The 13870-nt window shown below is 38.6% G+C and overlaps 1 protein-coding gene across 1 annotated transcript; it reads left to right on the top strand.

Moving 5' to 3' along the window:
- Positions 1-9544: 9544 nt before the first annotated feature.
- Positions 9545-11311, top strand: LOC107731862 (uncharacterized). Its single transcript, XM_016543055.1, has 3 exons — positions 9545-10135; positions 10342-10624; positions 10721-11311. Exons 1-3 carry the CDS (start codon positions 9870-9872, stop codon positions 11309-11311), a joined length of 1140 nt encoding a protein of 379 aa, XP_016398541.1. The 5' UTR covers positions 9545-9869.
- Positions 11312-13870: the final 2559 nt, after the last annotated feature.

The raw sequence follows: 13870 nt of genomic DNA, 5'->3' as shown, positions 1-13870 counted from the left end.
GGAAGTCAAAAATAGAACTAGTGATAACAAGGCGCTCTGATTGTTTTTGTTGTTGTAGAATACGATAGGGGATATATTCACACGTTATAGAAACAAAAATGATGGTGTATAAAATTGATTTTAAGATAAAAAATTAGACAACAAAGAATTAACTTGACGGAGCTCAAACTCAAAACACACGGCAGCAACAAACAGGAAGTGACGATATGTCACTTTGTGATTACTTAAAACACTATGTAAGCATAGTGTTTTAAGTAATCACACCACCCGTTCACACAAATTAAACCGAATTATGTCAAATCATGAATGTGAACAGCATACACACAGAAGAACGCATTTTTGCTTTTATAAACTTCACACGCAGGGCAGTGGGATGGGGAAAAAACCCATGTTAAGGATGCAATAGTTTGTTTTTGCTTTGTTTTGTTTTTTTGTTTGTTTGTTTTTTCAGCTTCAGAGCACCGCGCAAAGATCAAAGACATTCAATGTGCAGGTTCTCAATTCCAGTCTTCGTGTACCACCGCTCTGCACATTTTGTATGTTTCTTATCACTTCTTATCACTTATCACTTCATAAGCGCCCTACGAAGTGGACTTTACATGATATTCCACCATGATTCCAGTTCGAAGGGAGCATATGTATATGTTCCATTCAAAGGGCATTAAAGTGCGCGAGACGTGAATTTAAATTGTATTTATTTACAGAGGTATATTATGTCACACTTCACACTTCTCTATTAAGTTTTGTCTGTGTGTGAAGATGCTGCAGGCCGTGGCTTAGTGCAAATCCGTGAATGAATGTTCCGCAGTGATATAAACTTCAAAGGATTTCCTGTGCTCAGGGAGTAGGGAGCAATGAACACTGTGTAGGCACCCTGTCAATCGGAACACAGTTCATGCATGGAGCTGGTGATCTGAATCAGATATGTTAGAGAGACAAGCAAAATGTGCAGAGCGGGGGTCTCGAGGACTGGAATTGAGAACCACTGGTCTAGGCATGTTTACATAAAACTGAAGTCTCCCTGTTCCTGGAAAGCTACTGTCCTGCAGATTTCCTCTCCAACCCTAATCAAATAAGTCAAGTCAAGTCAAGCGCGGCTCTCCGCTCTCTCAGCTGGGTCTGCCTCTCCACCAGGTCGCGGATCTGCTTCTCCACGGCCTCCAGCTCGAGCTGCACCGAATGCAGCTTGAACGTGTCCTCACCTGCACTCAAAGGTAGACACACATCCGCCATTAAAGCAAGTAACAGTGAGTAAAACAATGGTAATGTGTGTGAATAGAGTATTAGTAATGTAAGCGAGATTAGCGGCAACCATGCTGGCGATGCTAGCGGGCTATTTGCTAATAGCGGACTCGGTAAATCAAAATAAAACTAGTGATAAGGCGCTCTGATTGTTTTTGTTGTTGTAGAATACGATAGGGGATATATTCACACGTTATAGAAACAAAAATGATGGTGTATAAAATTGATTTTAAGATAAAAAATTAGACAACAAAGAATTAACTTGACGGAGCTCAAACTCAAAACACACGGCAGCAACAAACAGGAAGTGACGATATGTCACTTTGTGATTACTTAAAACACTATGTAAGCATAGTGTTTTAAGTAATCACACCACCCGTTCACACAAATTAAACCGAATTATGTCAAATCATGAATGTGAACAGCATACACACAGAAGAACGCATTTTTGCTTTTATAAACTTCACACGCAGGGCAGTGGGATGGGGAAAAAACCCATGTTAAGGATGCAATAGTTTGTTTTTGCTTTGTTTTGTTTTTTTGTTTGTTTGTTTTTTCAGCTTCAGAGCACCGCGCAAAGATCAAAGACATTCAATGTGCAGGTTCTCAATTCCAGTCTTCGTGTACCACCGCTCTGCACATTTTGTATGTTTCTTATCACTTCTTATCACTTATCACTTCATAAGCGCCCTACGAAGTGGACTTTACATGATATTCCACCATGATTCCAGTTCGAAGGGAGCATATGTATATGTTCCATTCAAAGGGCATTAAAGTGCGCGAGACGTGAATTTAAATTGTATTTATTTACAGAGGTATATTATGTCACACTTCACACTTCTCTATTAAGTTTTGTCTGTGTGTGAAGATGCTGCAGGCCGTGGCTTAGTGCAAATCCGTGAATGAATGTTCCGCAGTGATATAAACTTCAAAGGATTTCCTGTGCTCAGGGAGTAGGGAGCAATGAACACTGTGTAGGCACCCTGTCAATCGGAACACAGTTCATGCATGGAGCTGGTGATCTGAATCAGATATGTTAGAGAGACAAGCAAAATGTGCAGAGCGGGGGTCTCGAGGACTGGAATTGAGAACCACTGGTCTAGGCATGTTTACATAAAACTGAAGTCTCCCTGTTCCTGGAAAGCTACTGTCCTGCAGATTTCCTCTCCAACCCTAATCAAATAAGTCAAGTCAAGTCACCTTTATTTGTATAGCGCTTTTAACAATACAGATTGTGTCAAAGCAACTGTACAGCATCAATTAGGAAAATAGTGTGGTCTTGTCCCGGTGGCCGTCTAGGAGACAAGGTCTTTACTGGGGATCTGTCTCTGGGGCTCATCTAGTTGTCCTGATCTCCAGGACACACCTGAAGCAGCTAATCAAGGTGTTCAGGGCTACTTGATAATTACAGGCAGGTGAGTTGAAGCTGGGTTGGAGATCCCTGGCTGCGTTCCAGTCTGTTTTTTTATGCCCTTCACTCCGTCTCATTCCCTCGGATGTACGTCATTGATTATGTTGCATGAGTGCCCACTACTGGCGGAACCCTTGGAATGGGCTGAATTGGAACATCCTAAGACCTTGATCACTTAGAATCTGCTATAGAGTTGGTTTATTGTTAACATTTTTCCCTTTACGGATTTGTTTGGTGCAGCATTCTATATGTATATAGGTATTTTGTAAATGATATGGTGCTCTGTTTGAAAGAAACCTGGCTAAAACCTGATGATTACATTATTTTAAACGAGTCTTCCCCCCCAAGATTACTGTTGTAAACATGAGCCACATCCAAAAGGTAAAGGGGGAGGTGTTGCTTCAATTTATAACAATATTTTCAGTATTTCTCAGAGGGCGGGTTTCAAGTATACGTTTGAAGTAATGGTGCTTCAATATAACATTATCCAGAGAAACAAGTTTTCTATGAATATATCAATTATATTCCTTCTTAGAGAAAAATGGTATCTGTGAGGATTTCCAGTCAGGACTTAGACCGTATCATAGTACTGAGACTGCTCTCATTAGAGTTACAAATGACCTGCTCTTATCATCTGATCATGGTTGTATCTCTTGCATTATTGACACACTATTTTCCTAATTAATGCTGTTCAGTTGCTTTGACACAATCTGTATTGTTAAAAGCTCTATATAAATAAAGGTGACTTGACTTGACTTGACTATGCTTGGGCTTTTATAAATGTTTTAAAAAATAATTTATATATTATAGAGTTGTTTAGGGTGGGGATAAATTAAATGCGATCTGCGATGACGTCACAATCGTGTTGCATTGTGGTCTGTGGAGTGGCCTGAAGTGTGCATATGAAGGGGTCGAGGGTCTGCCCATATTAACTTACCTCGTTCACTTCACGAAGTGGAACGCACTTCAAAATGGCAGAGGGGATTCCCCCGAGGGGAAGTGCTTAGGGAAGTTTGCAAGTGCGTGTCTAAAAGTGGAGTGGAACGCAGCCCCTGACATAAAACAATAGACATCAGCGCAGTGGAATGGCGTGTGTACGGTGCCCGTGAAGGGACGGGTTTGGTTCGGTTTGATTGAATGACACGCTAATAACATAAAAACATACTAATTTATGGCCACCTACTAGCGAAGACCTATATAAATAGAGTAATAGAGTCAAAATATTTGTTGGTGTCATTTTCAGACATTTACAGTATTTACAAAACATACACAGTACTTTATATAATAAAACAGATAATACAGAACGCTAAATCAATGGAAAATAAATATATATTCCCCCAATATCACCAAAACAATAGTGTCAAGTCAAGTCAAGTCAAGTCACCTTTATTTATATAGCACTTTTAACAATACAGATTGTGTCAAAGCAACTGTACAACATTAATTAGGAAAATAGTGGGTCAATAATGCAAAGTGACAATAGTAAACACTAATTTGAAGTGTGTTCAATAGGAAAAATAATATCCATTAAACAATGGCTACAGTTATTGAAAGTTGATGCTGCTAAAGACAGTCAATGATCACTGGTCAAATAATGCACAAATTCACACAAGCGCTATATAAAAAAAAAAAGTTTTCTTTACTATGGCTCATTGTGTTTTAACCCTACAAAACATCACAAAGAGAAGTAAGCTACCAACTTAATGTGATAAGTGAAAATGTGATAAGCAGATGAACTCTAATAATCACATCATCTGCCTCTGAAATGAGATGTGTAATGCAGAATCTGAAACTCTTTGGAGAAAAGTGTGATAGTAGAAATAACACAAATCTGAGAATGCAAATGAAGTCGTTTTTGCTTGATGTCTCTCGCTTTCCAGAAATTCTTAGACCACAGAGGAGATTTCAACAGTATCTCAAACTGATCTGCCAAAGTCTGCAATCAAAACTTTTCTCATCAATTTCTCCCAAGAGCAAATGCTCTGAGCTGCTCAACACTCATAGTCTATTAATTCAATTAAATTCTATTCAAATTTATTTGTATAGCACTTTACAGAAAATGCATATGTCTACATTACAATTTAGAGTGATCTGTTGTCAGAAGTGAATGTGTCCAAGTAATGTTCATTTGACACATTAACAGTTCAAGATAATAGAATCATACAGTTAGCTAACATGAATTAATTTCAAGCAGAAGCTCATTAAAGTGATTATTACAGGTGTGATCATGATTACAATATGGAGAAATTTTGGCAGTTGTGCATATCGATTCAAGTTGGCGTCATTTGGGGTCCTCGCAGGGGTCAGCATCATCTCTTCACAGCTGTTGGGTCATCTGAAGTCTTTCTATGAGGCTGGATCCACACTGGAGCTGGTGTAATCTCTAGAGACCTCGAGATGGGCATCCCGGGGTAGGAACAGAAAGGCAGATAGAAAAAAATTAGAGTAGCTGCTGTTCATAACGTTTGTTACGAACTTTTAATTTATAGTCTAGGGATGGAAGTAGTAACATTGAGATTGTGACCAGCTTTGCGGCAATGCAGGTGGCAAGAGACAATGCACAACCAAAAGTGCCAACAAAAGATAATTTATTTTACAAAATTAAGGTAAAGTAAGATATAACAATATTAATGACAGCAACAATAATAATAAAGGTAATAGTAACAATAAAGAAGCGGGATTAACAAAAGATTAAGTAAATTATATACAATATTTACATTAGAAAATCAAAACAAAATAAACCCACAGGAGAAAAGGACGCAAGTGGCGCTAAAGAAAAGAAAATAACAAAACAAAACCAATCTAACTCAATTTCAAGCAAGTCTTCGGCATTTACAAACCCTTACTTACCTACTTTAAGCTAACCAAACAGAAAAATACATAAACAGCGCTCACTTCTAACCTGATGTGTCTATACATGGGAATCGCTAGATGTTTGTAGCGTGTACGTCACGTGACATATTATCTGTCCAAAGCTCTTAGGCAAAGCGAAGGTTGTCATCAGCAAACATCAATACCGAAAATAATCACAAGATTAAACAAGATGACACCTTAAAATATAACAGGAAAATATGACACAAAACACCACAACAAAAAGAGAGAGGCAGATTAACAAACACTAGAACGGAGCAGAAAACCAAAGTAGCCTCTGCTTGGCGTTCATCTAGATGTCTCTTTTAAAACACTGGCGATGGCCCAGATTGGCAGCGGAGGCCATGACGTCACTCAAGTTAATAAAGATTGACAGCCTCCTAAGCCAATAGCAGTCCTGAGGGGTTGATCCTAATAAAAATGACAGGGAGGGAGAAAAAGCGAGAGAGAGAGAGAGAAAGAGAGAGAGAGAGAGAGAGAGAGAGAGAGACGAAGACACACCTGCCGAGACATAACAACGTTTCAAGCTAAAAATATGTTTGTGACTTATCTGATCTAAATGGGAACAAGGGTGAGATTGGCTGAAGAGATGTGTATTTAATCTAGATTTAAACAGAGAGAGTGTGTTTGAGCCCCGGATATTATCAGGAAGACTGTTCCAGAGTTTGGGAGCCAGATGAGAAAATGATCTCCCTCCTTTAGTGGACTTAGATATCCTAGGTACTACTAAAAGTCCAGAGTTTTGTGACCTTAAAGAGCGTGATGAATAAGGACATAGGGCATAGGGATAATGCATAAGTTAAATATACAGGAGCTTAACCATTTAGTGCCTTATAGGTCAGTAGCAATATTTTGAAATCAATACGGAACTATTGATTTCTGTATTGATCAATAGTTCAGTACGGAACTGCCATCTTAAATGTTATTGGAACATGACCTAAAGATAGAGATGAATTAATAATATTGAGAAAAGGCTCTTCTGCTACAGTTAACAACTCATTCAATAGTTTAGTGGGAATGGGATCTAGTAAACATGTTGTTGGTTTAGATGTAATGATTAGTTTATTTAGTTCTTCTTGTCCTATATTTGTAAAGCACTGCAATTGTTCTTTAGGGGCAGTAACTGAGGCTGGATCATAAAATGCAGTCAAAGGTTGTACATTTACAATTGTATTTCTAATAGTTTCGATTTTCTTGGTGAAGAAATTCATAAAGTTATTACTACTAAACTGATGGAATATTCAGTTCAGGTGATGTCTCTTTATTTGTTAGTCTCTAGAGACTGTATTAAATAAATACCTTGGATTGTTTTGGTTATTTTCTATGAATTTGCGGAAATGCTCGACCCTGGCTGCTTTTAGAGCCTTTTTGTAGAGGGATATGCTTTCTTTCCATGCGATTTTAAAGACCTCTAAATTAGTTTGTTTCCATTTACACTCCAGGTTGCGAGTATCTCTCTTGAGATCCTGAGTATTACTGTTGTACCATGGTGCAGTATTTTTCTCTCCGACCTTTTTTAATCTGATGGGTGCAACGGTATCTAATGTACTAGAGAAGACTGTGCCCATACTGCTAGTCATTTCATCTAGTTCATTTGTGTCTATGGGAACACTGAGCAGCTGAGACAGATCAGGCAGGTTATTTGTGAATCTATCTTTAGTGGTTGGGATAATTGTTCTACCTAGTCGATAACGCGGAACGATATGACAAGTATCAGTGGTATTACAGTTTTTTACGATTGCTTAGGCACAATTTTAAAAACAAGGCTCATTTTGTCAAAACACTACACACAATTCACACATCCACACACACAAGTATCAGAACATCTCAGATATTTTGCAAAATGAACCACTTAGACACTGCTGTGCACAATCTTAAACACTTTTCTATTTTTTTCACTTTTCACATTTCTATTTTTGATACAGTTTTTGGTAACACTTTCTTCTACCTCGCTACAATCCATCACGCTCCCTAAGGTCGCAAAACTCTGGACTTTTGGTAGTACCTAGGATAGCAAAGTCCACTAAAGGAGGAAGAGCTTTTTCGCATTTGGCTCCCAAACTCTGGAATAGCCTTCCTGATAATGTTCGGGGTTCAGACACACTCTCTCTGTTTAAATCTAGATTAAAGACACATCTCTTTGGCCAAGCATTCAAATAATGCATATCATAATCTTGTACTGCAGTTATATCTGATCAAATGCACATTATTATTCTTTAGTTTGGGTTAAACAAATCAATTTTGCTTGGTTGGAACAGCAGCTACATTAATTATGTCTCTATTTGTTTCTTTGTTTCTTTGACATCCCGTGGTAACTAGGATTTACACAAGATTCAGTCTGGATCCAGAACACCTGAGAAGAGATGATGCCAACCCCTCAGAGGACCTCAGATGATGCCAACCCTGAAACAACATACAGAACTACCACATTTTGCTATAAGTTTGATTGCATCATATAATAATTGCTGTTAATAGTGTTCATCGTCTGTTTGATTACGTCTTTAATTGATTTTTCCGTATATGATTTATTATAATTGTTGTTATGATTATTCATGAGTTGATATAACATATTATAAGTTTTTTTATAATGCATTATGCATTCATTATAATGCCTTAAGAATACCCTTATAATGTATTATAAATACGGACTTCGTAGAAAGTGTTACCCAGTTTTTTTTAGATATTGTTAAAGTACATGAATATATTGACTAAACAAAACACATGAGGCAAGTACTGCACATTCATGAAAATATTTATTTCTCACCATATTGTAAAATCCTTCAGTACATCATTGCAATTAGGCTGCATTTTGCACTGAAAATCAGAACATATTCCAAATACAATATACAGTAGCACATAAACTTTTGTGGAGATGAGAAAAAAAAACCTTAGCATCATCTCTTCGTATAGCTGGATATGGCCACTTCATCCATATCACAGTCAATGTCCTCCCTCGCAGGACAGTGAGGGAAGAATCTTCTCGAATGGTGAATCCATCCTTACACAGACTCCTCCATAGCTTGAATGAGGGGTATAACATAGGGTCGGAGGTCATAAACCTTCCACTGCCACGCAGAAGGGGAAAAGGAAAGGAAGGGAGAATGTTGTGGGAGGTACTTGAATAATGGAACAAGACACTTAGTCTGTACAATACTTAGTCTGTCTAAAAACGTGAGTATGTGGTCGATGTTGTAAGGACCTATTTTGGCATGCCGGTGGAGGACCCCATTCTGCATGATTGCAGCATATATTGTGATGTTACCACCACATTGACCCGGGACATTCAAAAGAGCTCTGAGGCCAAATATGTTTCTCCCTATTCCTCTTCCTCTTCCTGCACCACTGCCTTTCATTTCTGTTGAAGACAAAAATTCACCTGTTGCCTTTTTATAGCGCTTACACCTTGATTGTAGAGTTTACAGTTAAGCACCTAAGTGTCTGCACACCTGAAGGCTGTGTTTGATCAATTAGTTCATATGTGTAGTATTTTGGAAAGCAGTGCCTTAAAATGGCAAAGAAGTGACATCATGTTAGATTTCTGTGTCTAATGTAGAGAAGTGTGTTTAGTATCTTGCAAAACAATGTGTGTAATGTTTTGCAAAAAGTGGGAGGCTGAGAATGTGCTTATAGTTGTGCAGATTTGGGCTGAGGTTTTGCTCTTTGAGTGTAAGGTTTCACTAACTGTGTGTTATTTTTAATTTTAGTGTGTAAGCAATCATAAAAAACTGTAAGTACACAAGTTACAAGGTAGTGATCAGTAACATCATCACTTTGCTCTATCACGTCTATATCAGTAAGATTGGTTCCATGCGATATAATTAAGTCTAGTGTATGATTGAGACGGTGAGTGGGTCTAATGACGTTTTGCTTGAACCCAAATGAGTTTAGTAAATCTGTAAATGCAACCCCTAATGCATAATTTTTATTATCAATGTGAATGTTAAAATCTCGGACAATCAATGCTTTATTACAATTTTTTCCAATTGCTAACACACTAAAATGACATACACAGCACAATTATTTAAACTGACACACAGAGAGCAAAACTTCTTCTCAAGTCTCCAAAAGTCTAAACACATTTTCTGCTTTACACACATTTTGCATTTCAAAATGGCACTTTTTAAATGCACTGAACACAGTTCTCTGCATAAGACACAACAATCTGACATAAAGTCACATGTTTGCCATTTCAAAACACTGCCATTCAAAATGACACTACATGAGCTAATTGGCCAATTACATGTGCCACCTGGCCAAACACCTCAATGGTTAATTGTTAACACTTCAATCAGGATGTAAGCACTGTGAAAAGACCACAGGTGAGAACCTTTTTTTTACAACCACAATGGAAGACATTGCAGAGAGAGGAAGAGGAAGAGGAAGAGGGAGGTTGAGAATAAGAGGGGGAGGAAGAGTGAGAGGTAGGGGTAGAGCAGGTAGAGGAGTTCATGGCCAAAGAAGACAAACACTTTCAAATGAAATCAGAGCAACCTTAGTAGATCATGTCATCAACCATGGGCTGACAATGCGTGAGGCTGGACAGCGAGTGCAGCCAAACTTGAGCCGTTTTACTGTCGCCTCTGTCATCCGGACCTTTAGACTGGAGAACAGGTATGTAACCAAAATTTCATGTAGTACACATGTAGTATACCCCATGTCATAGTGTATCTGTTGGGTGACACCTGTTTACATAGTGTATGACATCAGCCATTCATGAACTGTACAAGTTTCCTGTACAATGTACTCTACTGTGGGGGAAAATATTTAGGCTGCATTGTCCAAGCCCTATATATATTTTTATTTTATTTTTTCTGAAGGACTGAGAGACGACACCATGGTGGAGGAAGGGGCCAAATGTTCACCGGGGTACAGGAAGCTGCCATTGTAAACTTGGTTTTGGAAAATAATGAAATCAGATTACGAGAAATTCAAAGCCACATCATCCAAGACAACACCTTATTCAACAACATTCAACGAGTCAGTCTGTCCACATTGGCTCGCATTCTCAAGCGAAACCAAATCAGAATGAAACAACTTTATAAGGTGCCATTTGAGAGAAACTCTCAAAGAAACAAAGAGTTCAGACGAGCATATGTGGATGTAAGTACTATATTGACTGCAGTACACTACACGCAACATTGTTTCCCAGTGTACTGGATAACACCATATTGACTGATTTTTGTTCTTTGTTTTCAGGGAGTACTGGAAATGGATGCTCATGCAATCCCACATGAGTTCATCTTTATAGATGAGGCTGGGTTCAACCTAGCAAAGACCAGAAGAAGGGGGAGAAACGTCATTGGCCACAGAGCCATTATAGATGTTCCTGGCCAACGTGGTGGGAACATCACACTGTGCGCTGCCATCTCCAGTATGCATGGTGTCCTCCACCGTCATGCCAACCTTGGACCATACAACACAGCCCATATTCTCACATTTCTGGACAGACTTCAAAACATTCTCATACCACCAGAGCGTATGAATGATGCAGACCATCAAAGAAACCGGTACGTTGTAGTATGGGACAACGTGAGCTTTCATCGTGCAGCCCCAGTCCAAAACTGGTTTGCTGACCACCCAACATTTCTTGTGCAATACCTCCCACCATACTCACCATTTCTGAACCCCATAGAAGAGTTCTTTTCGGCATGGCGGTGGAAGGTATACGACCGGCAGCCCTTTGTGCGCATGCCTCTTGTGCAGGCCATGGAAGAGGCATGTGATGAGATTGATGTGGGTGCAATTCAGGGATGGATAAGGCTTTTATGTTGTGTTGATTTCATCTAAGGCTGTGGCTAGTGTTGGGGGTAACGCGTTACAAGTAACGTGCGTTACGTAATAATATTACTTTTCTGAAGTAACTAGTAAAGTAACGCATTACTTTATAAATTTACACATGAATATTCGAGTTACTTTTTAAAAAAAGTAACGCGAGTTACTTTTTTCAGTTTAATTAATTTGCTTTAAAAAAAATGTAATTACTTAATTAAAATGAACGTAATCACGTAGAATCACGCACTCAATGCGTGCGCGGGAACAGACATAGTCAGAAACGGAGATGGCAGGTCAGAGCTTTACATTTCTGCGATGGAAGTATTCTAATTATTTTGAACTCGTCGAAGAAAGGGAGAAGGGGATTGTCGTTAAGTGTAGATTATGTGTAGGTGAAAAACTCTTGTCAACTGCAAAAAACACCACTTCAAATTTAAAAAAACATCTGCATGCAAAGCACAGCACAACAGAGATGGACGAGAAAGAGCCGAATGATACCTGCACCCCGCCTCAAGCTAAACAACAAAAGCTTGATTTCAGTTCACCTTCACCAGGTAAAACAATTAGTTCGACTGAACTCAACAAATTGGTTGCTGCTTTTATTGTCGAGGAGATGCAGCCACTATCCACTGTGGAGGCGCCTACATTTCGTAATATCATAAGCAAAATCTCAGTGACAGGCAAAAGGACGGGGGGCGTGCTGCCCGATTGCAAAACCTTTACAAACTTTTTGGACAATGCATATATGGAAATGGAGACAGGCCTAAAGAAAACTTTTGCCGACCTGGAATATGTTTCCACCACTGCAGATCTATGGACTGCTCAGAATAAAAGTTTTCTGGGCATTACTGTACACTGGATCGACCCTGCTAGTCTGCATCGCCAAAAAGCTGCAATCGCCTGCAGGCGATTTCGTGGGAGACACACGTACGATGCCATCGCAGCGGAGATAGAGCAAATTCACAGCTCATTTGCTCTTTGTGGTAAGATAACTGCCACTGTCACGGACAATGGCGCGAACTTTGTAAAGGCATTCAGAATGTTTCAAGCTGATGATGATGAAGCAGAGAATAATGAAGACGAGGTCATCTTTACAGCCTTGCACGAAGTCTTACGGGATGACAGTGAGACCAGCGAAAGGTATATTCTCCCTCCACATCACCGATGTGCATCCCACACCCTTAACCTTATATGCACAAATGACGTAGTTAAATTTTTGACGGCAGAGGCGTTGTGTGCGCTTTGTGAACATGATGTTACTGTAGTTCTAGACTAAATGTGAATGTGCATTAATTCATCCCACTCACAAAAAAACAGATTTAGTATTCATCAAAATGAATTAAAACAAAACTCAGAATACTCAGAATATGACGCAAACCTGCAATAATTAAATATGTTAAATAACACAAATGTATCTATATTAACCAAATTAACCAATATCTTTGCTGCTGACCTTTGATGATCCAGTTCAACCATACTAATAAGCAAAAATGACTTTAGAGAAACTAACAATTGTGCTACAAAATATGCAAAATATGAACTAATCAAGTATAATCGAAGTGAATCTAGCCATTTATGTATCAAGTTATATAATCGTGTAGCCCTGCTTATATTTAAAAAGTAACGCGAAAGTAACGCAAAAGTAATATAACGCATTACTTTCCATAAAAAGTAACTAAGTAACGTAATTAGTTACTTTTTTAGGGAGTAACGCAATATTGTAATGCATTACGTTTAAAAGTAACTTTGCCCAACATTGCTGGAGACACAGCCAAAAGAGGTAAAAGAGTTGATAAACAATAACCATATGTATGAAATGTATTGAATGAACATGGGCACGCCTTCGGGAAGCACTGTATAAAAGAGAGTACAGACACAGACTCTATAGATTGTTCTGCAGATCTTTCTCGGTTTTATTGTCTCTGAATAATACAATTTAAGAATGATTCCTCACAGCAGCGGCAGAAGCCACCACAATGTCCTGTTTTCTGAGTAACATTAATAATATCTCTATATATCGTTGCGACACCGCCGCCACGAACAATCAGACGGGGCTTGTGCTTATAACAGTAGCCTGGAGAAGTAGACTCATTTAGACCAAAATAATCATTAGGTTTAAGCCAGGTTTCAGTAAGGCAGAGTATATCAAAACTATTATCTGTGATCATTTTGTTTACAATAAAAACAAACTTACCTGTGAGTGATATAATGTTTAGGAGTCCAAGCTTCAGAAATAATTTTTGTTAATTTATTCATTTCAGACAGTATAATTGTGGGTAAAGAGCCTGGTTGTTAGTCACGTTTAATGTCGACTTTTAACTTCACGGGACAATTGCAAAAGTTTGCACACGCAAAAACCCATTCAACATGCCCATGTTAACTTCAAATAAGCGTATTAATGTTACTGTGGTTTACATTACACGTTTCGTCGTAGTAAGCATTGGCTTATAAAAGAGAGAGACCGCGCGATCTCTTCATATCTTTTAACGTCACGGAAACACAAAAATATCATACAACACGCCAAAATTAAACCTAAAATTCATTATAGTAACACAGCTTTTGACATTAAGTGTT

Source organism: Sinocyclocheilus rhinocerous, unplaced genomic scaffold (assembly GCF_001515625.1).
Source record: "Sinocyclocheilus rhinocerous isolate Xijiao unplaced genomic scaffold, SAMN03320098_v1.1 scaffold879, whole genome shotgun sequence".
Lineage (NCBI taxonomy): Eukaryota > Metazoa > Chordata > Actinopteri > Cypriniformes > Cyprinidae > Sinocyclocheilus > Sinocyclocheilus rhinocerous.
The sequence above is the reverse complement of the archived record's forward strand: the minus strand, read 5'-3'. Positions and strand labels throughout refer to the sequence as shown.